Source organism: Bos javanicus, chromosome 8 (assembly GCF_032452875.1).
Source record: "Bos javanicus breed banteng chromosome 8, ARS-OSU_banteng_1.0, whole genome shotgun sequence".
In the NCBI taxonomy this organism is placed as follows: Eukaryota; Metazoa; Chordata; class Mammalia; order Artiodactyla; family Bovidae; genus Bos; species Bos javanicus.
In genome coordinates, this window is record NC_083875.1 from 10,467,447 (window position 1) to 10,493,282 (window position 25,836).

Genomic DNA, 25,836 nt, shown 5'->3' on the forward strand with positions numbered 1-25,836 from the left:
AGGAAGGCTTAGCGGAAGAAGAGAATTGAGCCTTAAAAAGCAGGTAGGGGAACTTCCCCGGTGGTCCAGGGCTGAGAATCTGCATTCCTAATGGCTGGTCCCTGGTTCAATCCCTGGTGAAGGGACTAGATCTTGTGTGCTGCAACTAAGACCCAGCACAATCAAATGAATAAGTAAATATTAAAAAAAAAAAAAACAGAAGCAATTGCCCCCAAAAAAATACTTCATCATTTTTTTTAAAGGCAGGTAGGGCTTAAATTTATGTAAAAATCGTTCCCTTCTACTAAAAGTTTTCATAAAATTTACTCAACATGAGTAGCATTATTCCTCACCTGCCAACCTGTCTTTTTCCCTGTTCGTATGACATTAATAGTGGAGTAAAGGGTAGACTGAGGGTTGTGATTAGGGTAGAATACAAGAGTATAACCTCCTTTTATGACTCTGCCACTACATTTGTCGGGGGCGGGGGGTGGTTCTCTATTCAGCACTAGTGGTCAAAAGTTACCTCGAAAAAAAATAAAGTTGTCTGCCACAGTGGACTTCTGAAGATCTGCTTCCTGTGTGGTACTCCCTCACAGCTGCTTCCTGTCACCTGGCTCCACCTGGCAGGCAGCAGTGGCCAGCGTCCCGTTGTCATTTATCCTCATACGTCTGCCTCTCAGAACTCTGTTTTAGTAAAATCAGCAGCCGTCCTGTCCTGCTGCTCCACGTCAGCACTAGGGAATATCCCCATATGAGAGACCGGAAACATTACAGGGACTGCATCATTATTCTGTAGCACCACAGCCGCTCCTCTGCCTTCTGACAGTGTCATTTTTCAGCCCCATCATGCTGATCTGTGTGCCACGCACAGATACGTATCACTCCCTCCCCTTTTTTTCCAGACCGAGCTAATAGATCTGTCTACAGTGGATGTGATCCTCATCTCTAACTATCACTGCATGATGGCCCTGCCCTACATCACCGAGCACACCGGGTTCACGGGCACAGTCTACGCCACAGAGCCCACCGTTCAGATCGGCAGGTGAGGGCATTTCTGCTTGAGCTGTGAGTGAGTGGCTGGAGAGTTCCTCCCTTCCACAGTGACTCTCTAATAGAGTGTTGTGCCCAGGGGCACCGTTGTTTCCCCCTGAGCAGCTGACCCAGAGAAACAGAATGAATAGACAACTCTGCTGATAAAACAAATGTTCGTTGGAGTTGCCTAGAGATGGATGCTGCAAATAGTGGTCATTTAGTCTTAGAAAAACAGAAAGAGAGGGACAACTCTTCTATGCAGACGACACTAATTAGGGGAGGTATCATTCAGTAGGTGCCACCGAGATGCAATACAGAGGGCTTTGGGGGAGAAAGGAACACAGCACATTTAAGAAAAAAAGAAAATTTACTACTTTGCTTTCAAAATCCGCCCGCCGCCCTCCCCTGCCCCCCGCCTTTTAGTGCAGACTATAAACAGAGATGGCTTGCAGGATTTCCCTGGTGGTCCTGTGGTTAAGACTCCACACTTAATATTGCAGAGGGTGCGGGTTCAATCCCTGATCCGGTAACTGAGATCCCACATGCCAATAAAAGGAAAAAAGAGAGAGAGAGATGGCTGGTAGAAAACAGGATAAGAATTTAGATGAAGTTGTCTGTACTGTTGACTGAGTGAAACTCAAGACCCAATGAAATGAAAACCTCACAGTCTTTCTTTGACTCTGAGAATGCTGTGAGCCAGATGCCAGCCCCTCCCAAGTCTCTGTGGGACAGAAGATTGTTTCAAGTAACCATAGCATCATTTAGTGAGAAAATAAAAATTATGTGAAGAAAATTACCCCAGAACAGAAAGAATGGTGTTGAAGCAAACAGCCCAGTATGGTATGAGGTAAAACTATCAAGACCCAAACTACAGGATCCACATGCAATATAGACTCTTCATTCTAGGTTCCAGAGTCTGGCTGAAGTCCAGCAAGATGGAATTACCAGGAGTGAAGCAAAATCTGTCTGTGTTTTTTGTCTCCAATTTATTACCCTCAGTGTGTACCGAAAAACTGTAAAAGATCTGAGGGAAAGACATAATAGAGAAGTAAAGGTGATGGATCAGTTTCAGGGAGAGGAGAAACTGAAAGCATTAGATTGTGTGAGAAAGCTAAGTCCTGAGGATGGACATAGCAGAATGTTCTCCTGAAAGCGACAGCCACAACAGCCATGAGCCTGAATCCCAGACCTTCGAATGCCAGAACAGGTGCTGCTCCCTTGAGATGAAAGACAGTGATGGTATTAGGAATAAGTAAATAAATGGAAGCAAAATGAAGTTTTCCAGCATTCAAAATGCTAATAAATGTATGGCTTGCCACGCCTGTATGTTTATTGGGAGAGGATTTAAGTCGATACAGAACATCTGTACTGTATTACATAGGGGAGTCAAGATGTAAAAGTCTGTTTCTAGCTTTCTGGAAATCATGTAGCTATGCAGGGGCCTCTCAGCGCTCTGTTCCGTGGCTTCCTCAGAGCATGAGATCTTTGACCAGTTGAGTGAGGCATCTCTCAGGTTCCCTTAGGTGGGAGTCTGTGGAAATCCAGCTTGCAGTCACAGAGCCTGTCCTTTGGCAGGTCCTTGAGTTAGAGCTTTAGGATTAGTGTTCTTGCATGTGGAATTTTGTTCATTCGTAAAACATATGTGAAGAAAATTTGTTTTCCCAGTTTAAAAATGTCCATTTAATGTTGTCATTAAGAAACGATCCTGCCCCTACCTCTGCTACCACCAAAATCAGATACTTCATGCTCATTTAGCTTTTTCTCCTGCTGTGTTTTTAATTACTTCAATAAAGGCAGAGATCTTAAGAGTGAGAGGAAACTGTAGGTTTAAATATTTCAGCCTTTCAAGATAAGCGACACTCCAGGCTTATTTTAAAGGTGAATTAAATAATTTACATTCCGATTTTTTAACATGGACGTTCAAGACAGAGTCTAAGTTTTTGTTCAGCTTTATATAAAATGGTGCCCACATTTCTATGAAACAGGAAGAAAGATGATTGGGGAGGGGCAGGCAAACAAGCCCTTTTCTCTTGACTGTGTTAGAGTGCCGTGTTTTTCTGACACTCTTTTTGGGTGTTCATAGCTTTCCTTGTTTCCACTCAGGCTTCTCATGGAAGAGTTGGTGAACTTCATTGAACGAGTGCCCAAGGCCCAGTCTGCCTCCCTGTGGAAGAACAAGGATATTCAGCGGTGAGCAGTGGGCGGTCACTCCCCTTGACAGCTGTGGGGGGCAGGGGAAGGGCTTAGCAAAGCAGTCTCAGGTGTTTTCTTGTTTTCTGCTGAGCTTATACTATTAGAACCAAGATTCTCTTTCCCCTGTGTTTGATTCAACCAACATATTTTGAGAGGCAGCCATGCCATATGCAAGGTAGTATGCTAGGTTTGGGTGTTTTGTAAACAGTTGGCTGTCTCTTTGAGGTGCAGAGGGGTTAATGGGAAGTCAGACAATGAAACACGTACATTACAGTCTTGGGTGGCATGGATTGTAACAGGTGCTTGGTCACAAGGCTATAGGTGCTCCGAAAATGAAGGTGTTTCTTTGCTTAGGGAACTGAGGAGGGACATTCCTTAGGAGATGACAATTAAGGTTAGTCTCAGAGAAAGAAAAGGACCTCTCCTGATAGAAAAGGTCATAAGGTGGGGTCCAGGCAAAGCATCGTAGGATACAGCAGTCTCCAGCCTTTTTGGCACCAGGGACCCATTTTGTAGAAGACAGGTGTTCCGTGGACTGGGGCGGGGGATGGTTTGGGGATGGTCCAAGTGCATCGCATTTATTGTGCACTTTATTTCCGTTATTATTACATCAACTCCACCTCGGATCATTAGGCATTAGATCCCAGAGGTTGGGGCCCTTGATATAGTATATTCAGGGAACAATGAGAAGTCCAGGGTGGATTAGAATTGGTTGAGTACAGAGGGGGAAGGGTGAAATGTCCCTAGACAGGGACACTGGAGCAAGCTAATGAAGAGTCTACCATGTGAAGACTGATTTTTCTGTAATCGGGTGTGGGAAGTTCATCGGGGGAGGTTGACGAGGCAGAGACATGATCGCATATCTACTGAAAGGAAGCAACCCTGGAAGCAGCATGGAGGATGGATGGGATACAGAGACAGGAGCAGGAAGCCCAGTGGCAGAAACCCAGGCAAGAGAACAGAAGCCTGAACTAAGAAGGCTGTAGCGGAAGAATGAAGAGGTGAAGGGAGTGGAAATGCAGTTGAGAAGGCAGAGAGGCAGCTTGGTTCTTCTCCTGCGCTCATGTTTGATGAATAGTAGAGGACACCAGTCAGTCTTAACACATTGCAGCTGGTCACCCCTGCCAGTTGCTGCCCTTAGCCCCCAGCACCTCAGCCCCAGCCCTCCAGGCCTGGCGTCCAGAGTCAGAACTCGTCTGTAATTTCTTAGGTGTGTTCCTTATACTCCTACCCATTCTACTCTCTTCCAGCTACCTCGTCATTGAGTTCTTTCCCTCTAGGTCCATGATTTGTGGGCCATCTGTTACCTAAACTTTAGAATGTCTTGGGTTTTGTGACATTCTTTCTACAAGGATACATGAATATGAATAGGCTTCCCTGGTGGCTCAGACCATAAAGAGTCTGCCTGCCATGCATAAGACCCAGGTTCGATCCCTGGGTCAGGAAGATCCCCTAGAGGAGGAAGTGACAACCCACTCTAGTATTCTTGCTTGGGAAATCCCATGGACAGAGGAACCTGGCAGGCTACAGTCCATGGGATTGTACAGAGTCAGACACAGCTGGTCAACTAATACACACTATGAACATGTAGCTAGGAGAATATGCTTTGTTTGGTTTTTGCTTATATATTTTTTTTAACGTGGACCATATTCAAAGTCTTTATTGAATTTGTTACAATATTGCTTCTGTTTTACATTTTGGTTTTTGGCTCATGCAGCATGTGGGACCTTAGCTTCCCAACCAGCGATCAAACTTGCACCCCCTGCATAGGAAGGGGGGTCTTAGCCACTGGACCACCAGGGAAGTCCCTGCTTTGTTTTTATACTGTGACTGTCTCAGAGATGAGAATATGAGTCTCCTCGATGCATTCCTTTATCACATGTGTTATTCATCTTGTTTAACTTAAGTAGCGCTTGTTACATGCCTGACCCTCTTCTCAGTGTTTTCTTTACTTCACTTAGTTCTTCAACATGATCGTTCTGCAGAAGAGAAAACAGGCACAGTGAGGTTAAGTAACTTGTTCAGCTCAACCAATTAGAGGATGGTAGGATTTGGATTCAAACCCAGGCAGCTGGGCTTGTCTGGATCCCAGCACCACACCGCTAACCACTGTGCTGGGCGGCCCCTCAGCCATTACAGGCCTCTCCTGCAGAGCATGTGAGCCCCTCATGTGATGGAAGAATGCATAAGAGTGCACATCTTCTTTGTTTTATGGGTCTTCTTTGTGTCTCTGTTTCCTTCACTGGGGACATGGTATCTGTCTGACTTGTCATTAGGAAACACTTGGGAGACGCGTGCATTTCTGAGTTTTCTCAGTGCTCGTGGCTGCCTTCCTTGATCTGCCAGCTTAGCACGGGTCCCCTCCCGTCCCGAGTGCCTTCTTACTCTCAGCCTCCTTCCTCCTGCCCATCACATACCTCCTCTCCTTTTTTCCCCTCTCCTGTCTGCCCACTGGCCCACACTTGTCCCAGTTCCTCGCTTCACCCCCCTCCTTAGAAACCTGAGGAGTTTGTTTTCACTTGCTGTGGAACACGGACACCTTGGCTCCCCTCACTTCCTCCTTTTAAATTTACACCCTTAAATATTCTGCCATGAAGAATTTTGGCACACCAATAATGATGTTCAAAGGTCACTGTTTCCTGATTCCCAAACCCTGGACCAAGCCTTGAGACGTCCAAGTCCTTATTTTGCCTTTTTTGTTTGTGACCTTGGACAGAATCCTTGGCAGTGGTCTTTGCTTCCCATTCTTTGTAAAATACAAGATAACTGGCTCACCGATAAAAATGCCATCGTATTTTAGGGGAAAAGGTGAATTGAACTGGAAGGAGCAGAGGGCTAGGGAGGGGGCCTGAAAGTAATTTCCTAAGGTGCTTTAGGATATCTCTGTTTTTTTAAAAAGGTGCTACTGCTGCTGCTAAGTCACGTCAGTCGTGTCCGACTCTGTGCGACCCCATTGACGGCAGCCCACCAGGCTCCGCCGTCCCTGGGATTCTCCAGGCAAGAACACTGGAGTGGGTTGCCATTGCCTTCTCTGAGAAAGGTGCTAGTTGAAATAAAACCTTGAATCGGTTATCTCGCCACCTGGTGGGCAAAAACCAGAAACTGTTGAGAGGTAGCTTGTTGAGAAGAAAGGATAACTTGGACCAATCGGAGACTGTATTTCATTACTTCGTGCATCCTGAGCATATTTCTGATCCCCATCAAGCATTTTGTTTTGGTTTCTGAGTGTGAGATGAGCCATAGTTACTGATAGTGAAAGAGAAGAGTCTGATTATTGGAAAGATTAAACCAAGGTGACGGACAATTAAGCAAGCCATGTCCTTTTTTTTTTCTCTTGAAGAAATTCAGCATAAATATTAGAACTGGTAGAAAAATGTGAGGAGCTATTTTGTAATTGAAATCTGACAAAAGAGTTCTCTCAAAATAGTCACCCAGAACTTCATCTTGTGCCAGAATACTAAAAGCGTTTCATGTAAACATTTAAGGATTTACACCCCTTGAAAAGTTCCCCATCATAAGCCAGATGATATCATATGTCCCAAGACACTGTGACAGACTCTATCGCGAATCACTGTTTGCTTGCTGTCACTTAGTACAGTGACCAAATGATACGGCTGTATCTTTTCTTTATATCTCAATTTATTTTTTAATTCCTTCATTCCCCTTGTTCCATTCCTATAAAATAGGGTTCACAATCTCAGATACCTCTAGGGATGAGAAAGGGGTAGGTAAGTACAGGAGTGGGGTTGGCTGGCGGGAACCATGGCCTGGTGACCACACCTCTCCAAAGGGGCAGCTGACACACAACTTCAGCACAGTTTAGGGCATATGGGAAAGCGAGCCCATCACTGCCAAAACCTGTTCTTTTTTTTTTTTTTTTTTTTATGAGAAGCTCAGGATCTGGATGTTTCACATGTGATTTTTTTTTTTCTACCCTTTAAAAAGTTGGCTCTCACATTAAAATAAAATTACCGATGAACACCTCAAGCAGAACACTTCCATGAGTTGGATTCAAGCCCCTAATTTTTGACCTAAACCTTATACAAGCTGTCTCACGGTTAAGTGTTTAAAATTAAAATGCATCTTAGTCGCTTAAGTTACTCATAAGACCATCAACCAAAAAAAAACAATATATGAACATCTTTCAGGCTCATTGGTTTCTGACAAATTCCCTTAAATCACAGGAAGTTAGTTTGAATTAGCATTTGATTTAGTATTAGTGTATTTACCAACCTGCCATCCCCCCCAAAAAACCATTACGCTTGCTTTTTGGCAGCTGTCAGACTCCCCAGCTCAGTTGACACTGCTCCCTGAGATTTATTTAGAAGTTAGCTATCCTTCCTCATTTTGACATTGCAGCTTACACTTCTTGAAAGAGATTTTTGAAGGGTAGGGAAAGGAGAATCCCCTACCATAAAATTTTTGAGCCTCTTGACATTCCCATATACACTTCAAAATTTAGGTTTTTAGTGGGAAAATTTAAAGCACAATATTGCACTGAAGAAACTAACCCATCTTCTAATATTTTTTATGTAAATGTAGCACTTTTTGTATAAGACTAGAAATCTACAATTATAATTAAGAGGCTAAATCATTACAGGATATTGTCACAATCCTCTGACTAGCGTTAAGGAATTATGCATCGATATATTCCTGGCTGAAATGTTATGGCAATTTTCAGTACTGTGAGCTTAAAATATGGGTTTATACCTTATAGAAGACATAATTTAAAAAAAAAAAAAAGCATATTGTACTTGAAGTTCCTCTGTTCTGACACTCTTTAGGTATTTATAGATGAATTTATCAGGTCTCACTATGTAGCAGGAAGAAAATTAAAACTCTGGGCTTAGAGGTCAAATAGACTGGTGTTTGAATTTCAGATCTGCTTTTTGGCTGCAGAAGCTCATCTCTTCTCGGCTCTGTTTTCTTGTTTTTATGATAGGAATAGTATTAGCAACGTCACCAGGCTGTTGTGAGGACTAAATGAGTAATGCAAGTAAAGTCCTTAAAACAGTGCCAGGCACACGGTAGGTGCTCAGCGAACACCAGCATCCTTTCTCCCTTTAATGATATGCGTGGCTCGCATCACCCGCCTTTCAGTAACCATCACACATCTGCCTTCCTCAGCCTTACTTATCTTTCAGCACTGCCTTTCCTAGTGAGACCAACGTATTTAGTATAGCAGAAGAGAAGTTATTTTCTTAATCCCCCTGTTGATGATCATTAGCAGTATCATTCAGATTCTGGGACTCAGTCTTCTTTTCTGTAATATAGGAGAATTGAATTGAACACAGTTTGCTTATGTTAAAGTTTTTAAAGATGTCTTAAGTGGTTCTTAGAGAGTGGTCGGAGAAGGCAATGGCACCCCACTCCAGTACTCTTGCCTGGAAAATCCCATGGATGGAGGAGCCTGGTAGGCTGCAGTCCATGGGGTTGCTAAGAGTCGGACACAACTGAGTGACTTCAAATTCACTTTTCACTTTCATGCATTGGAGAAGGAAATGGCAACCCACTCCAGTGTTCTTGCCTGGAGAATCCCAGGGACGGGGGAGCCTGGTGGGCTGCCATCTATGGAGTCTCACAGAGTCAGACACGACTGAAGCGACTTAGCAGCAGCAGAGAGTGGTGGTACTTTGATGGCATCATCACAACTTTGCAGTTCCAGAAACTTAGTCATTTCATTTCACTTAGAGTCAGTTAGCCTCTGAAGGGCAGGTTCAGCCTAACTAAACTCCCAGGATACTGGCTGACAGACAAAAACTCCATTTAATTACTTTATCCTGAGAACTAGGAGCGTTCATCTGCCTAGGACTCTGTTTTGGGCAGCAAGTCCACTTAAAGAGATCAAATTATAGATAAGAGGGTTTTGATAAGCAGAAAATGAAAGCAGAGATGGGTTAGGCCCTCTCAAGAATTATTTATGTCATGCTTTGGTAGCCTAAACAATTGCCTTTGTGCTTTTAAGAGAGAAATTGATCTAAAACAAAAATCAAGGTTTGTAATCTGATTTCAGTTTAGTATTAAGAAATGCTTGATTTTCAGGTTTTGCTTTTGGTAAATTCCATAAAGATCATAAGGCTTCCTTGGAGACTCAGTAATAAAGAATCTGCCTGCCAGTGCAGGAGACTCAAGTTTGATCCCTGGGTCAGGAAGATCCCCAGGAGAAAGAAATGGCTAATCTCCAGTATTCTTGCCTGGGAAATCCCATGAACCGAGAAACCTGGCCCGTGGGATCACAAAGAGTCGGACACGACTGAGCAACTAAACAATGAAAACCATGAAGAGCGTCAGTCCGCTGACACATCTCCATCCTCCCGCCACGTCCTTGTGTATTAAGCACACTTCACTATAATGAGAGGAAAGAAATTTTTTCTGCTTCTTTTCTTCTCAAACACTTAGAAAAAGCCCAACCAGTGTTTTATTTATAAGCTTTTAAGTGGTCCCTGTGGACCTAAAAGTCTTGCTCTTTTACGAAAACACATGATCTTGTGCTGGTTGGTTGGAAGAACAGACAGCAGAGTTCTGGCGTGATGTCAAGCCCTGGGAGAAAAATGTTTATTAAGCACTCAAGTGTGATAAGAACAAAACAAAACAATGAAATCTTTTAGGAAGTACTTATTAAACATTTAGACTCTGAGAACTTGACTTTGATAAATTAGAAAGCCAGCAAAAACAGAACTAGTTCCCACTGGGTTTCCTTATCCGACTTATCCTTAATCAGCCAATAATCCTAATGGCTTTGAATGGCTCTGTAAAGGCCTCTCTGTAATTATGGCCTCAAGCATAAGTTTTAGGGAAAGCGAGTTAGACGAGATGTTAGGTGATAGAAGGAGAAAGGGACCATGTAACTTGAAAGAGTAAAAATGGTGTTAGCAAAGGGAATTTGGGAGTAGAAGTAGGAAACTCAGAGGACTTCAGTCTTGTTTGTTGATTAACTCCCAAGGGCCTGGCATTATGATAAGTTTGTAGGGAAATGCCCCCAAAAGTTTAAGGCATAGTACCTGTATCCAAGTAGCGAGACTCGGGCCGGGCTTAGCAGGTTAAACAGGGTGAATGAGGAAAGAGGTCATTCTTAGATAGGAGGATATTGTGGGCAAGAACATGGCAACATGGCACGATTGAGAGGGACTGGTTGGATTGCAGTTAGCCAGTGCACACCCGAGGGAGAGCAGCACTGCAAGCTAACCCTACACAAAAGAATATTCAAAGGCTGTTCTTTTGGAAAAGCCAACAATGCGTTTGACTGATTTCCTGGTTGAAGTCTTTTGTCTAGCGGATAGAAAATTTATCAAAATTGTTTGTGAAAACAGAGTCACCAAACCTTTGTGATAAAGGAAACCTCTAGATGTTTTCCAATAGAGAAATGATAATTAATTAGTTTTAGATCTGAAAGTAGTGTAGTCTATATATAAGGTACCAGTATAAGATACCCAAAGAATTTAAGCATAAGAGTAAGGGGGAGGAATTCATAGGCACTGAATAATCATAGATATATAATGTTAATAATATAGTATACATATACACGTGTGTGTGTGATTACTCATTTGCTGTGGTCTTCAACAGTTTTTGAAGGAAACATTTTACCATCCATTTAGATTTATGAAGGGAAGGAAAGAGGTTAGGTGAATTATTCAATGTTGCAACTAAAGCAGAAATCAGATTTAAATTGGATATGATGACCATGCTGCAGATGTTCTGTACAGTTAGAGTTTGTAAAAATGTCATTGACCAGACCTGAGAAAACCAAACTTAGTTGAAAACAGTGCCTCTGTACCAGAGCACGGCCCAAGACGCTTCCTAATGTATTAGTAACTGGGTCTCCCACCAGGCCACCCTTTTCTCAGGCTTCACCAGGAGGATCCCCTTCTTGGCTCATTTACGTTGAGGTTGGAAGGATTCAGTTCCTCAGGGATGTTGGACTGAAGCTTCCCTTGGGTCCTTGCCCCATGGGCCTCTCCTCAGAGCATCTCACAGCACGGCAGCTGGCTACATCAGAGCGAACAGGAGGCCAGAGGAGAGACTGTGGACAAGAAGGAAGTCCCAGTCCTTTGTAACCTAATCTTGCAAGTGACTACTTGTCACCTTTGTCATATTCTCTTCACTAGAAGCTAGCCGGTAGGTCCAACCTATATCTGGCGGGAGGAGCTCACACGAGGGGGCAAGTATGGGAGGTGGGGAGCCTTGGAAGCTGTGTCAGAAGCTGCCTGTCACCCATCCTAAGCTGATCAGGTCAGACTTGAGACCAGAGTCGTGGGGGACCTGCCTGACCTTGCTCTTCTGGCTCACTGATCAGTTTCTCCCGGATGCTTACCACCTCGCATGCTTTCTTAGGGCTCACCTCTCCCCAGACTTACCACTGAGCTTCAAATAATACAGACACATGGATCAATGGAACCAAATAGACAGCCCAGAAATAAACCGATGTACCTAAAGTCAGTTAAAGAATGTGTATCTGATCTAGCTGGCATGTGACTTGTTAGCACAGTCTCAAGAAGAAGTGTCTCTATGGTAGGGCCTTGGCAGAGCTAAGAGCAATTAAAACAGATCCAACTGAGGTGAAAGATGTGGTTAGGCATCATTATTTATCACTCTAGCCACTCACATAATAACCTTCCAGCTTGGGTAGCAAGTTAAGAAACTCCTGCTCATACCCAGCCCAAAGGAAGAAGTCTTTATTCTTAATGAAGGGCAGTCCTGGGAAGCCCAAGCCATAGGGCCTCCTGATCTCAAGGAGTTTAAAGGAGGCACTAAAGCAGGGCTTCTCAGGTGGCTCAGTGGGGAGAAAAAAAATAAACTCACCTGCCAATGCAGGAGACATAGGTTTGATCTCTGGATCAGGAAAGATCCCCTGAAGGAAAAAATGGCAACCCACTCCAGTATTCTTCCCCAGAAAATTCTGTGGACAGAGGAGCCTGGCAAGCTGTAGTCCATGGGGTCACAAAGAGTTGGACGCGACTGAGCACACATACTTACTCAAAGCAGGGGAGTAACTTGGGTTCTTCCTTGAGACTCTCTGGAGCAGTGCCTGGGCCACTCAAGTTCAGGGTCAGATTCATCTAAAGAAATTACCCTGCGTTAAAGTCCCCCACAGTATTGTTGGAAAATGCTTGTTCTGGGGCAGCGATGGCTGTGTATGTTGGGGAAGGTTGGAGAGAGTCCTCACCCAGCCTCTGTTCTATGGCAGACACTTCTGTGTGTTCTGCCCTTCACTCCTCACAGGACAGCTCTAACAGGGAGGTGATACTCTCCTTTTTCACAGATGAGGAAACTGAGGCTCACAGGTGAAGAGGCAGTGCTGAGATTTACATCCAGACAAGTCTAAATCGTCTGCTCTTCCCCTGGTGTCTCCAAGAGAAACCTCTCCTTCCTCAATGGGTGGAAGATAGTAGCAGGGGGTGCGGAAGGAGACAGAAGTGTCGGTGGCGGCCCCTTGCCATGAACCTGCTCCAGAGAGGGCTTCTGTGCCACTTCCTGGACTCTGAGACTCCGTCAGCCATCTTCTCAGCACACGGGATATGCACCTGGCTGAGACAGGTGTCACAAGACCTGAGAAAAGGTGACAGGTCGCCTAAATTTTGAAGCAGGAGTAAGGCGTCCCCAGTGGCTCAGTGGTAAAGAATGCACCTGCAGTGCAGGAAATGCAAGAGATGCAAGTTCAGTCCCTGGGTCTGGAAGACCCTCTGGAGGAGGGCATGGCAATCCGCGCCAGTATTCTTGCCTGGGAAATCCCATAAGCAGAGGAGCTTGGTGGGCTACAGTCCATGGAGTCACAGAGAGTCAGACGCAACTGAGTATGCACACACGTTGTCCACACAAAATATGAAGAAGTGGACAGTGGAATGTTACAGCTTTGAGGAAGCCTGGCACTTAGAGAGCTCCTTATATAGTTCAATGTGTAGAATGTAGGCTGAGGCAGGACCATGATAAAGAAGAGCCTTATGAGTCATGCTGAGAGCCTTCAATTTTATCCTGAATGTAATGGTGAACCATTAAATTGGAGGAGGAGAGAGAGAGACTGTGTGTGTGTATGTGTAGAGATTTGCATTTTCAGTGTATCATTTAGCCCCTTCTGGGAGGGAAGACAAGCATGCAGGCAAGAATGACTTATGACGGTTTTCCGTGTCTCCTTTTTTGCCTTGTACTGTTGTAAAAATTTTTTCAGACTAAGTTCCTGTAAGCTGAGGCCTTTATGTTATACCTGTTCAATTTCTTACAGGACTTGAGTACTGTGGCCATAATCAGAGCTAAGTAAATATTTATTGACTCAATATTGTGAAACCTAAATCAATTCACTCTAGAGGACAGGTACATGAAATAAAAAAATCGGGATATGCACCTGGCCGAGACAGGTGGTCTCGGCCACCTGTCTTTATGCGGAAGGTAACAAGAAGGATTGTTGGTATTTTGTTGCTGCAGAAACAAAGGTGAAGAGAGTTGGACCTATGTGACCTGTGTGCTGTTTTTACTAAATCTCTGTTCCATGTTTACATTATTATGACCATGGAAATGCAATTCACTGGCCGTGTAACATTGTTAGGGTTTTTTTTTTCTCGCACAACTTTCTGTTTCCCCTTGAGTTAGTAATTATCTTGCTTGTTTATTTGCCTAGTTTTCTGGGTGCATATATGCTCAATTGCTCAGTCACGTCCAACTATTTATGACCCCTTGTCTATAGCCTGCGAGGCTCCTCTGTCCATGGGATTTCCCAGGCAAGGATTCCAGAGTAGGTTGTCATTTCCTTTTGCAAGGGATGTTCCCGACCCAGGGATCAAACCCGCGTCTCCTGCATTGGCAGGTGGATTCTTAACCACTGGGCCGCCTGGAAAGCCCTTACATATTATATTACTAATTGATCTCTAACCTTTCCCCCATTTGTCTGAGTCTCTCCTCAGTATGTTCAGACTTGATGAATAGTCTGACAATTTTATCTTCCTTTTCTAGAAGTCCCCTCCCTGAGTCTTCACTCTTACCCTGCCTGGTGTCAGATGCTCTTGGGACTACTACACAGCATTCAGTCTGGGACTTTCTCCACCTTGATCCTATAGATTTCTTCACCCTTTTCTTCTGTTAGAAGCTCTATTTTCTGGGCCTTTCTTTTTCTGGTTTACACCTTCATTTTGCCAGGCACCTCCTCCACCAACTCCCTGAAAAAGAGTGCGTGAGAAGTAAATTTTCTATGACCCTGCACATCTAAAATGTCTGCATTCTACTCTCACACTCTGATAGAAATGCAAACCAGATGTACTTTGCTCATAGAATTTTTAAAGTATTGCACTATTTTCTTCTGTCTCCCAGAAATGCTGTTGAAAAGTCCAGTAAGGCTTGATCTCCTGTATGTATACTGTTTATTCCTCTGTGGAGACTTTTAGAATCTTCTTGTCCTTAAAGTTTATGATGGTGTGTCTTACCTAAAGATAGTTTACATTCATGGACTGAGCTTAGTGTGTCCTTTCAGTGTAGAAAAGTGTCGGCAGCTATGGTGAAGTACCTGATTTGTGTCTGAATCTGGCCTGCCACTATTTTTGTAAATAAAGTTTTATTGGCACACAGACACACTCTTATCATTGTGGTGGTATATGGCCAAGTTGAATAACTTGACAGAGACTGTATGTGGCGTCCAGAGTTTAAAGCATCTGTGGCCCTGTATCTAAAATGTTTGCTGACCCTCAATCTAGAAAATGGAGAATTTCAATTCTGGTTTAAAAAATAAATTTTTCTCCCCTTCTAAAATTCCTTTTTTCAATTTTTGTGTATTTTTTGGAACTCGTGTTATTTGGGTGTTGAACCTCCTGGACTGACACTCAAATACTTATCTCTCCTCTTTACCGTCACTTTGTTTTGTTATTCTGTCTGGGAATTTATTTTATCTCCCAACCTTCCTATGAATATTTTTTGTTTCTGCTACTTATTTCTTGTTTTGACATAAATTTTTCTATATTTTAAAATTAACCTTTTTATATTGTAATGAAAAACACAGACCAAAAAACCCCACAAAGCTTGATAGATCAGATCAGATCAGATCAGATCAGTCGCTCAGTCGTTTCCGACTCTTTGCGACCACATGAATCACAGCATGCCAGGCCTCCCTGTCCATCACCAACTCCCGGAGTTCACTCAGACTCACGTCCATCAAGTCAGTGATGCCATCCAGCCATCTCATCCTCTGTCGTCCCCTTCTCTTCTTGCCCCCAATCCCTCCCAGCATCAGAGTCTTTTCCAGTGAGTCAACTCTTCGCATGAGGTGGCCAAAGTACTGGAGTTTCAGCTTTAGCAGCATTCCTTCCAAAGAAATCCCAGGGCTGATCTCCTTCAGAATGGACTGGTTGGATCTCCTTGCAGTCCAAGGGACTCTCAAGAGTCTTCTCCAACACCACAGTTCAAAAGCATCAATTCTTCGGCACTCAGCCTTCTTCACAGTCCAACTCTCACATCCATACATGACCACAGGAAAAACCATAGCCTTGACTAGACGGACCTTTGTTGGCAAAGTAATGTCTCTGCTTTTGAATATGCTATCTAGGTTGGTCATAACTTTCCTTCCAAGGAGTAAGCGTCTTTTAATTTCATGGCTGCAATCACCATCTGCAGTGATTTTGGAGCCCAGAACAATAAAGTCTGACACTGTTTCCACTGTTTCCCCATCTATTTCCCATGAAGTGATGGGACCGGACGCCATGATCTTAGTTTTCTGAATGTTGAGCTTTAAGCCAACTTTTTCACTCTCCACTTTCACCTTCATCAAGAGGCTTTTGAGTTCCTCTTCACTTTCTGCCATAAGGCTGGTGTCATCTGTATATCTGAAGTTATTGATATTTCTCCCAGCAATCTTGATTCCAGCTTGTGTTTCTTCCAGCCCAGCGTTTCTCATGATGTACTCTGCATATAAGTTAAATAACCAGGGTGACAATATACAGCCTTGACATACTCCTTTTCCTATTTGGAACCAGTCTGTTGTTCCATGTCCAGTTCTAACTGTTGCTTCCTGACCTGCATACAAATTTCTCAAGAGGCAGGTCAGGTGGTCTAGTATTCCCATCTCTTTCAGAATTTCCCACAGTTTATTGTGATCCACACAGTCAAAGGCTTTGGCATAGTCAAGAAAGCAGAAATAGATGTTTTTCTGGAACTCTTTTGCTTTTTTGATGATCCAGTGGATGTTGGCAATTTGATCTCTGGTTCCTCTGCCTTTTCTAAAACCAGCTTGAACATCAGGAAGTTCATGGTTCACATATTGCTGAAGCCTGGCTTGGAGAATTTTGAGCATTACTTTGCTAGCGTGTGAGATGAATGCAATTGTGCGGTAGTTTGAGCATTCTTTGGCATTGCCTTTCTTTGGGATCGGAATGAAAACTGACCTTTTCCAGTCCTGTGGCCACTGCTGAGTTTTCCAAATTTGCTGGCATATTGAGTGCAGCATTTTCACAGCATCATCTTTCAGGATTTGGAATAGCTCAACTGGAATTCTATCACCTCCACTAGCTTTGTTTATAGTGATGCTTTCTAAGGCCCACTTGACTTACATTCCAGGATGTCTGGCTCTAGGTCAGTGATCACACCATCGTGATTAACTGGGGGTCGTGAAGATCTTTTTTGTACAGTTCTTCTGTATATTCTTGCCATCTCTTCTTAATATCTTTTGCTTCTGATAGGTCCATACCATTTCTGTCCTTTATCGAGCCCATCTTTGCATGAAATGTTCCTTTGGTATCTCTGATTTTCTTGAAGAGATCTCCAGTCTTTCCCATTCTATTGTTTTCCTCTATTTCTTTGCATTGATCGCTGAAGAAGGCTTTCTTATCTCTTCTTGCTATTCTTTGGAACTCTGCATTCAGATGTTTATATCTTTCCTTTTCTCCTTTGCTTTTCACTTCTCTTCTTTTCACAGCTATTTGTAAGGCCTCCCCAGAAAGCCATTTTGCTTTTTTGCATTTCTTTTCCATGGGGATGGTCTTGATCCCTGTCTCCTGTACAATGTCACGAACCTCATTCCATAACTCATCAGGCAGTCTATCTATCAGATCTAGGCCCTTAAATCTATTTCTCACTTCCACTGTATAATCATAAGGGATTTGATTTAGGTCATACCTGAATGGTCTAGTGGTTTTCCCTACTTTCTTCAATTTAAGTCTGAATTTGACAATAAGGAATTCATGGTCTGAGCCACAGTCAGCTCCCGGTCTTGTTTTTGCTGACTGTATAGAGCTTCTCCATCTTTGTCTGCAAAGAATATAATCAATCTGATTTCGGTGTTGACCATCTGGTGATGTCCACGTATAGAGTCTTCTCTTGTGTTGTTGGAAGAGGGTGTTTGTTATGAACAGTGCATTTTCTTGACAAAACTATTGTAAAGCAGCTACCCCTATAAACACCACCTAGGTTAAGAGATAGAAAATGTCTGGTAACTCAAAAACCGGGTCTCTGTGCGCCAGTCTAATCACAGCGCTGAAACATACATAGTGCGTGGATTTCATCCCATCACCACATCACCCTTCTTGCAGCTCAGATTGTCCTGTCAGTGAAAGCATATTCAGTTTATCCACTATGTCCTTTTGTTACCTCGTTTGTAGTTTTTGATAGTTTACTTGTTATCCAATGTAGCAGGATGTCTAAGACTCCTTTTTTACATTCCTAAATCTGAAATCACCCATTTCTCCAAGAAACTCTGGATTCTTTTAGTGGAAATGGGATTTTGAGCTCCCATTCTGGTTGCTAACAATGCTCACTGTTACTGGATTGGTCAGTTGTTTTGAGGCCTTTTTGGAGGAAAGAGAATATATATTTTTCTTCCGCTGCTTTTATACTTTGACTGTGTCTATCTTGTCAGAACATGTAGCCGTTACATACTGTCCTCTCTCCCTTCCAACTTCATTTGGCCTTTCTCCTCAAGGAACTCTGCATTTAATAGTATCAACCCCTATATTGATGTTTCTACTGTAGTCAATTTGGGTTGTGTGAAACTCATTCTTCAGATGATATATCAGGATAGAATCATGAGAACTGTATTCTGTGAGTTCTTGCTGATTAATAACTGTTTTTCTGTGCTCTGTGACCTTGAAAGTCACAAAGTTTTGCTAAATATGTAATCCTTGGCTTGCATTTTCTTTCTTTGAGTCTCTTAAATATGTTTCTCTATTTTATTCTAGAAAAAGCATTGATAACTGTTGAAAACCGATGTAATCTTTTCTTGTTTTCCTTGTAAATAACTTGCCCTTTTTGCCTCCACGCCCAAAGATTTTTCTCTGTAATCTAAATATTTTCCCAGAATATATCTGGCGTTAGTTATCCTGGGTCAGTATTCTCGGGTCTGCATTGTGTTCTTTCAGTGTGTAGTTTCTTTTTATTTCTACTTACGGTTTTTGGTATTCTGTTCCCTTGCTTGGATTTCTGTGAGGGACTCCTGTTACCTGTATGTTGTATCTGTCTTTGCTCTCTTGGCATGTCTGTTGTGTATATCCACTCTTGTGTGTCTTTCAGTTTAGTCTTCATTCCTGAATTCTTACTAAATTTCTAATTCTTCATGTAGTTCTGTTCCTTCATTTTTAAGCTTTTCTGATTTCTTCATTTATATGGGTCTTTGTGTCTTGAATATCTTTTTAACGTTTTTAGCTTATTTTGTGGGCTGCCTTCTATGGGGTCGCAGAGTCAGACACGACTGAAGCGACTTAGCAGTAGCAGCAGCAGCAGCTTATTTTGAAATCGTGTTGTTTTGTTGGCATGCTCTCATTGTATAATGTCCTATTTTCATTTATAAGTGTTCTTTTCATTCTCTTAATGACTCTTCACCCTTTTAGTAGAAGTGTCTTCTCATTTCTTAGGTACACTCTTTTATTTATCTGAGAATAATGATTGTTATTTACTACCTACCTAATTTATTTCCTCTCCTTCCTCCATTTGTTTTGGCCTTTATCATTTTAGAGGCTTTATTTAGATACATGGTGATCCTTGGTTATTGGTTCATATTTAAGAATTAGACAGGTAAAAAGAAAAGCTACTTGGAAAGTCTGTGTGCCAGGTCTTGTTGAATTCTGGACTTTACCATGACATAGTCTGGTTCGGTAATTTCATTGTAAAACCCCAAGTCAGTCAGTATCTTTTCATTGAGGGTTTTTTGGGGGTTTTTTGGGGGGTTTTTTTGTTTGTTTTTTGGTTTTGTTTTTCGGTGCTGATCTTGTTTTTCAGAGAAGGTTCTCCTAGTCTCCTACCCTGCAGGGTATAAGATTAACTGATAGTGTTCTGCTCTGAGGATAAGAAAATTGTCCTCTCAGTATGTAAACTTTTGCTTAAGGAGGTTGCTTCCAGGTGTTGCTGGTTTCCCCTGGTCCAGACTCTCATTTTTATTCTCCCTAGAGAAGAGTCTCTGGTGACATGCCTGGGAGGGGAAGGGGCAATTGCTGAGCTATATGGATTAGGTGAGGAGAATTAGTAGGTTCTATTTCTTAATCAGTTTCTTCTAGGAATTTTCTTGTTTTTAGGCTCACCTTTAACCTCACTTGGAGAAGGAAATGGCAATCCACTCCAGTACTGTTGCCCGGAAAATCCCATGGACAGAGGAGCCTGGTAGGCTACAGTCCATGGGGTCGCAAAGAGTAGGACACGACTGAGCGACTTCACTTTCACTTTCACCTCACTACAAGACATACCTGTTGTTTCCCATTGCTGAGCTTGTTGTGAGTTCTGCAGTGGAAACTAAGTGACTTGAACTTTCCTGGGTCTGTGAAATCAGTCATTATTTGTCTTTCTACTTTCTAAAATGCTGTTGCATTTTTGTCAAAGGCTTTCTCTGCATCTATTGAGATAATCATATGGTTTTTATTTTTCAATTTGTTAATGTGGTGTATTACATTGATTGATTTGCGGATATTGAAGAATCCTTGCATCCCTGGGATAAAGCCCACTTGGTCATGGTGTATGATCTTTTTAATGTGTTGTTGGATTCTGATTGCTAGAATTTTGTTAAGGATTTTTACATCTATGTTCATCAGTGATATTGGCCTGTAGTTTTGTTTTTTTGTGGCATCTTTGTCAGGTTTTGGTATTAGGGTGATGGTGGCCTCATAGAATGAGTTTGGAAGTTTACCTTCCTCTGCAGTTTTCTGGAAGAGTTTGAGCAGGATAGGTGTTAGCTCTTCTCTAAATTTTTGGTAGAATTCAGCTGTGAAGCCGTCTGGACCTGGGCTTTTGTTTGCTGGAAGATTTTTGATTACAGTTTCAATTTCTGTGCTTGTGATGGGTCTGTTAAGATTTTCTATTTCTTCCTGGTCCAGTTTTGGAAAGTTGTACTTTTCTAAGAATTTGTCCATTTCTTCCTCGTTGTCCATTTTATTGGCATATAATTGTTGATAGTAGTCTCTTATGATCCTTTGTATTTCTGTGTTGTCTGTTGTGATCTCTCCATTTTCGTTTCTAATTTTATTGATTTGATTTTTCTCCCTTTGTTTCTTGATGAGTCTGGCTAATGGTTTGTCAATTTTATTTATCCTTTCAAAGAACCAGCTTTTGGTTTTGTTGATTTTTGCTATGGTCTCTTTTGTTTCTTTTGCATTTATTTCTGCTCTAATTTTTAAGATTTCTTTCCTTCTACTAACCCTGGGGTTCTTCATTTCTTCCTTTCCTAGTTGCTTTAGGTGTAGAGTTAGGTTATTTATTTGACTTTTTTCTTGTTTCTTGAGGTGTGCCTGTATTGCTATGAACTTTCCCCTTAGGACTGCTTTTACCGTGTCCCACAGGATTTGGGTTGTTGTGTTCTCATTTTCATTCGTTTCTATGCAAATTTTGATTTCTTTCTTGATTTCTTCTGTGATTGTTGGTTATTCAGCAGCCTGTTGTTCAGCCTCCATATGTTGGAATTTTTAATAGTTTTTCTCTTGTAATTGAGATCTAATCTTACTGCATTGTGGTCAGAAAAGATGCTTGGAATGATTTCTATTTTTTTGAATTTACCAAGGCTAGCTTTATGGCCCAGGATGTGATCTATCCTGGAGAAGGTTCCATGTGCACTTGAGAAAAAGGTGAAATTCATTGTTTTGGGATGAAATGTCCTATAGATATCAGTTAGGTCTAACTGGTCTATTGTATCATTTAAAGTTTGTGTTTCCTTGTTAATTTTCTGTTTAGTTGATCTATCCATAGGTGTGAGTGGGGTATTAAAGTCTCCCACTATTATTGTGTTATTGTTAATGTCTCCTTTCATACTTGTTAGCATTTGTCTTACATACTGCGGTGCTCCTGTGTTGGGTGCATATATATTTATAATTGTTATATCTTCTTCTTGGATTGATCCTTTGATCATTATGTAGTGACCTTCTTTGTCTCTTTTCACAGCCTTTGTTTTAAAGTCTATTTTATCTGATATGAGTATTGCTAGTCCTGCTTTCTTTTGGTCCCTATTTGCATGGAAAATCTTTTTCCAGCCCTTCATTTTCAGTCTGTATGTGTCCCCTGTTTTGAGGTGGGTCTCCTGTAGACAACATATGTAGGGGTCTTGTTTTTGTATCCATTCAGCCAGTCTTTGTCTTTTGGTTGGGGCATTCAACCCATTTACGTTTAAGGTAATTACTGATAAGTATGATCCCGTTGCCATTTACTTTATTGTTTTGGGTTCGAATTTGTACACCGTTTTTGTGTTTCCTGTCTAGAGAATATCCACCATTTATGATAAAAACTCTCCAGAAAGCAGGAATAGAAGGAACATACCTCAACATAATAAAAGCTATATATGACAAACCCACAGCAAACATTATCCTCAATGGTGAAAAATTGAAAGTATTTCCTCTAAAGTCAGGAACAAGACAAGGGTGCCCACTTTCACCATTACTATTCAACATAGTTTTGGAAGTTTTGGCCACAGCAATCAGAGCAGAAAAAGAAATAAAAGGAATCCAAATTGGAAAAGAAGAAGTCAAACTCTCACTATTTGCAGATGACATGATCCTCTACATAGAAAACCCTAAAGACTCCACCAGAAAATTACTAGAGCTAATCAATGACTATAGTAAAGTTGCAGGATATAAAATCAACACACAGAAATCCCTTGCATTCCTATATACTAATAATGAGAAAACAGAAAGAGAAATTAAGGAAACAATTCCATTCACCATTGCAACGGAAAGAATAAAATACTTAGGAATATATCTACCTAAAGAAACTAAAGACCTATATATAGAAAACTATAAAACACTGGTGAAAGAAATCAAAGAGGACACTAATAGATGGAGAAATATACCATGTTCATGGATTGGAAGAATCAATATAGTGAAAATGAGTATACTACCCAAAGCAATTTATAGATTCAATGCAGTCCCTATCAAGCTACCAACAGTATTCCTCACAGAGCTAGAACAAATAATTTCACAATTTGTATGGAAATACAAAAAAAACCTCGAATAGCCAAAGCGATCTTGAGAAAGAAGAATGGAACTGGAGGAATCAACCTACCTGACTTCAGGCTCTACTACAAAGCCAGTTATCAAGACAGTATGGTACTGGCACAAAGACAGAAACAGATCAATGGAACAAAATAGAAAGCCCAGAGATAAATCCACGCACATATGGACACCTTATCTTTGACAAAGGAGGCAAGAATATACAATGGATTAAAGACAATCTCTTTAACAAGTGGTGCTGGGAAATCTGGTCAACCACTTGTAAAAGAATGAAACTAGAACACTTTCTAACACCATACACAAAAATAAACTCAAAGTGGATTAAAAATCTAAACATAAGACCAGAAACTATAAAACTCCTAGAGGAGAACATAGGCAAAACACTCTCTGACATACATCACAGCAGGATCCTCTATGACCCACCTCCCAGAATATTGGAAATAAAAGCAAAAATAAACAAATGGGACCTAATTAACCTTAAAAGCTTCTGCACATCAAAGGAAACTATTAGCAAGGTGGAAAGACAGCCTTCGGAATGGGAGAAAATAATAGCAAATGAAGCAACTGACAAACAACTCATCTCAAAAATATACAAGCAACTCCTACAGCTCAATTCCAGAAAAATAAATGACCCAATCAAAAAATGGGCCAAAGAACTAAATAGACATTTCTCCAAAGAAGACATACAGATGGCTAACAAACACATGAAAAGATGCTCAACATCACTCATTATCAGAGAAATGCAAATCAAAACCACTATGAGGTACCATTTCATACCAGTCAGAATGGCTGCGATCCAAAAGTCTACAAATAATAAATGCGGGAGAGGGTGTGGAGAAAAGGGAACCCTCTTACACTGTTGGTGGGAATGCAAACTAGTACAGCCACTATGGAGAACAGTGTGGAGATTCCTTAAAAAACTGGAAATAGAACTGCCTTATGACCCAGCAATCCCACTGCTGGGCATACACACTGAGGAAACCAGAAGGGAAAGAGACACGTGTACCCCAATGTTCATCGCAGCACTGTTTATAATAGCCAGGACATGGAAGCAACCTAGATGTCCATCAGCAGATGAATGGATAAGCAAGCTGTGGTACATATACACAATGGAGTATTACTCAGCCATTAAAAAGAATACATTTGAATCAGTTCCAATGAGGTGGATGAAACTGGAGCCTATTATACAGAGTGAAGTAAGCCAGAAGGAAAAACACCAATACAGTATACTAACACATATATATGGAATTTAGAAAGATGGTAACAATAACCCTGTGTACGAGACAGCAAAAGAGACACTGATGTATAGAACAGTCTTATGGACTCTATGGGAGAGGGAGAGGGTGGGAAGATTTGGGAGAATGGCATTGAAACATGTAAAATATCATGTATGAAACGAGATGTCAGTCCAGGTTCGATGCACGATACTGGATGCTTGGGGCTACAGCACTGGGACGACCCAGAGGGATGGTATGGGGAGGGAGGAGGGAGGAGGGTTCAGGATGGGGAACACATGTATACTGGTGGCGGATTCATTTTGATATTTGGCAAAACTAATACAATTATGTAAAGTTTAAAAATAAAATAAAATTAGAAAGTTAAAAAAATAAAATAAAATGCTGTTGCTATTAGCTCTCCTCTCATCTCTTTGTCTTAAGGGCTGGTTGTGTGTGTGTGTGTGTGTGTGATTCTTTACTATTGTTCAGTGTCAGTTTAGGAGATAGAGCAGAGCTAATGCACAGGTTCCGTTCTCTGGAAATCCCTTCACCTGTATTGTATAGAGAGTCTCAGAGAAGTCACTCTTTAGGTCTATTCTTATTTGTGTTTGAGCAAAATAATATTGAGTAAAATGTCTTTCTAATGATACATTTTTGTTTGTTTTAATGATTGCTCCTGATGCTGGTCTGAAAAGTTTCAAAATGTGTTTTATTTTCCTCTTTCTGCCTCAGATGTGTTTAACCTAGTTCTTTTCTATAACTTTGCAGGCCCATGAGTAATGTTATTTCATTTATCTTTTTTGAACAGGGAAGAGAATGTGAGAGGTTATACAGAAATGCTCTATATTAAGAGATATAAGATAAGCCCTTAGGATAGCCACTAAGGAAATAACTTTTTAAAAAGTGAAAAATCATGAAGGGATTTAAGAGGCTACATCAGAAAATATTCACTTACTATTTTTAAAAATCAGTGGAGGAATAGAAGAACAAAAAAGATGTGATATATAAAAAACAAAAATTAAATTGGTAAACGTAAGCCAACTATTATATTAATATATCAGTAGTAACATTGTGAATGGCTTAAATAGTTCAGATGACCAAAATTATCACATAGGTTTAAAAAGACAAAAGAGAAGATCCAGCTATATGCTGGATATGCAAAATCAAGAGTAGAAAAACAATGGAGAAAAATCAATGAATCCAAAAGTTAGTTCTTTGAAAGGATCAACAAAACTCTACCAGACCTTTAGCTAGGTTGACCAAGAAGAAGGGAGTTCAGCTCAGTTCAGTTGCCCAGCCATGTCTGACTGTTTGCCGTGGAGAGAATACTGCAATTACTAGAATCAGAAATGAAAGAAGGGAGAGTACTGCCAACCTTACAGAAATAAAAATAATTATAAAGGGATGTTTATCCTGTGAACATTCAGATATGCCAGTAGGTTGGACAACTTAGACAAAATGGGCACGTTATTTGCACAGTATTCTCTGTACATAAGAGCTGACTTGATGATCTGTTTCCAGGCTCCTCCCTTCTCCTCTCAAGGATGCAGTAGAAGTCTCGACCTGGAGAAGATGCTACACTATGCAGGAGGTGAACTCTGCCCTCAGTAAGATCCAGCTGGTGGGATATTCTCAGAAAATTGTGAGTGTTAATACGATTTTAACTGATTGACGAATGCTTTTGATTGTTTGGAAGGATTCTATAGTTCCCTTTTTTAAGTGGAAAGATAGGACATCTGTTATTTTCCTCCATCCTTCCCAGGTTCTTACTGGTGCTCTGTCCTAAATCTTATATTCCCCATCACTCATTAGCATATAATAAGTCAGGGGGAAAAAGGCATCTCATCCTGTTTACTTTAGAACAGTGACACCACTTTACAGGTTTTGGACTTGTGAAGTAGAGAACAGCATCAAAGGGATCAAGAAATAATTTGGCACATATGACTTCTGAGCTCTGATCATGATGAGGGTTCCCATTCCTGTCAACTGTGGCCCAGAGCCACTTTTTACAGAACAACCAAGATACTAAT

At 41.4% G+C, this 25,836-nt stretch overlaps 1 protein-coding gene across 1 annotated transcript in view; it reads left to right on the top strand.

Moving 5' to 3' along the window:
• INTS9 (integrator complex subunit 9) overlaps nt 1–25,836 on the top strand; it is a 128,470-nt gene that overhangs the window by 55,500 nt on the left and 47,134 nt on the right. The window contains exons 5-7 of the mRNA XM_061426808.1: nt 885–1,024; nt 3,118–3,204; nt 25,328–25,448. Of these exons, the coding sequence (XP_061282792.1) occupies nt 885–1,024; nt 3,118–3,204; nt 25,328–25,448 (348 nt within the window). The remainder of the gene's footprint in view (nt 1–884; nt 1,025–3,117; nt 3,205–25,327; nt 25,449–25,836) is intronic.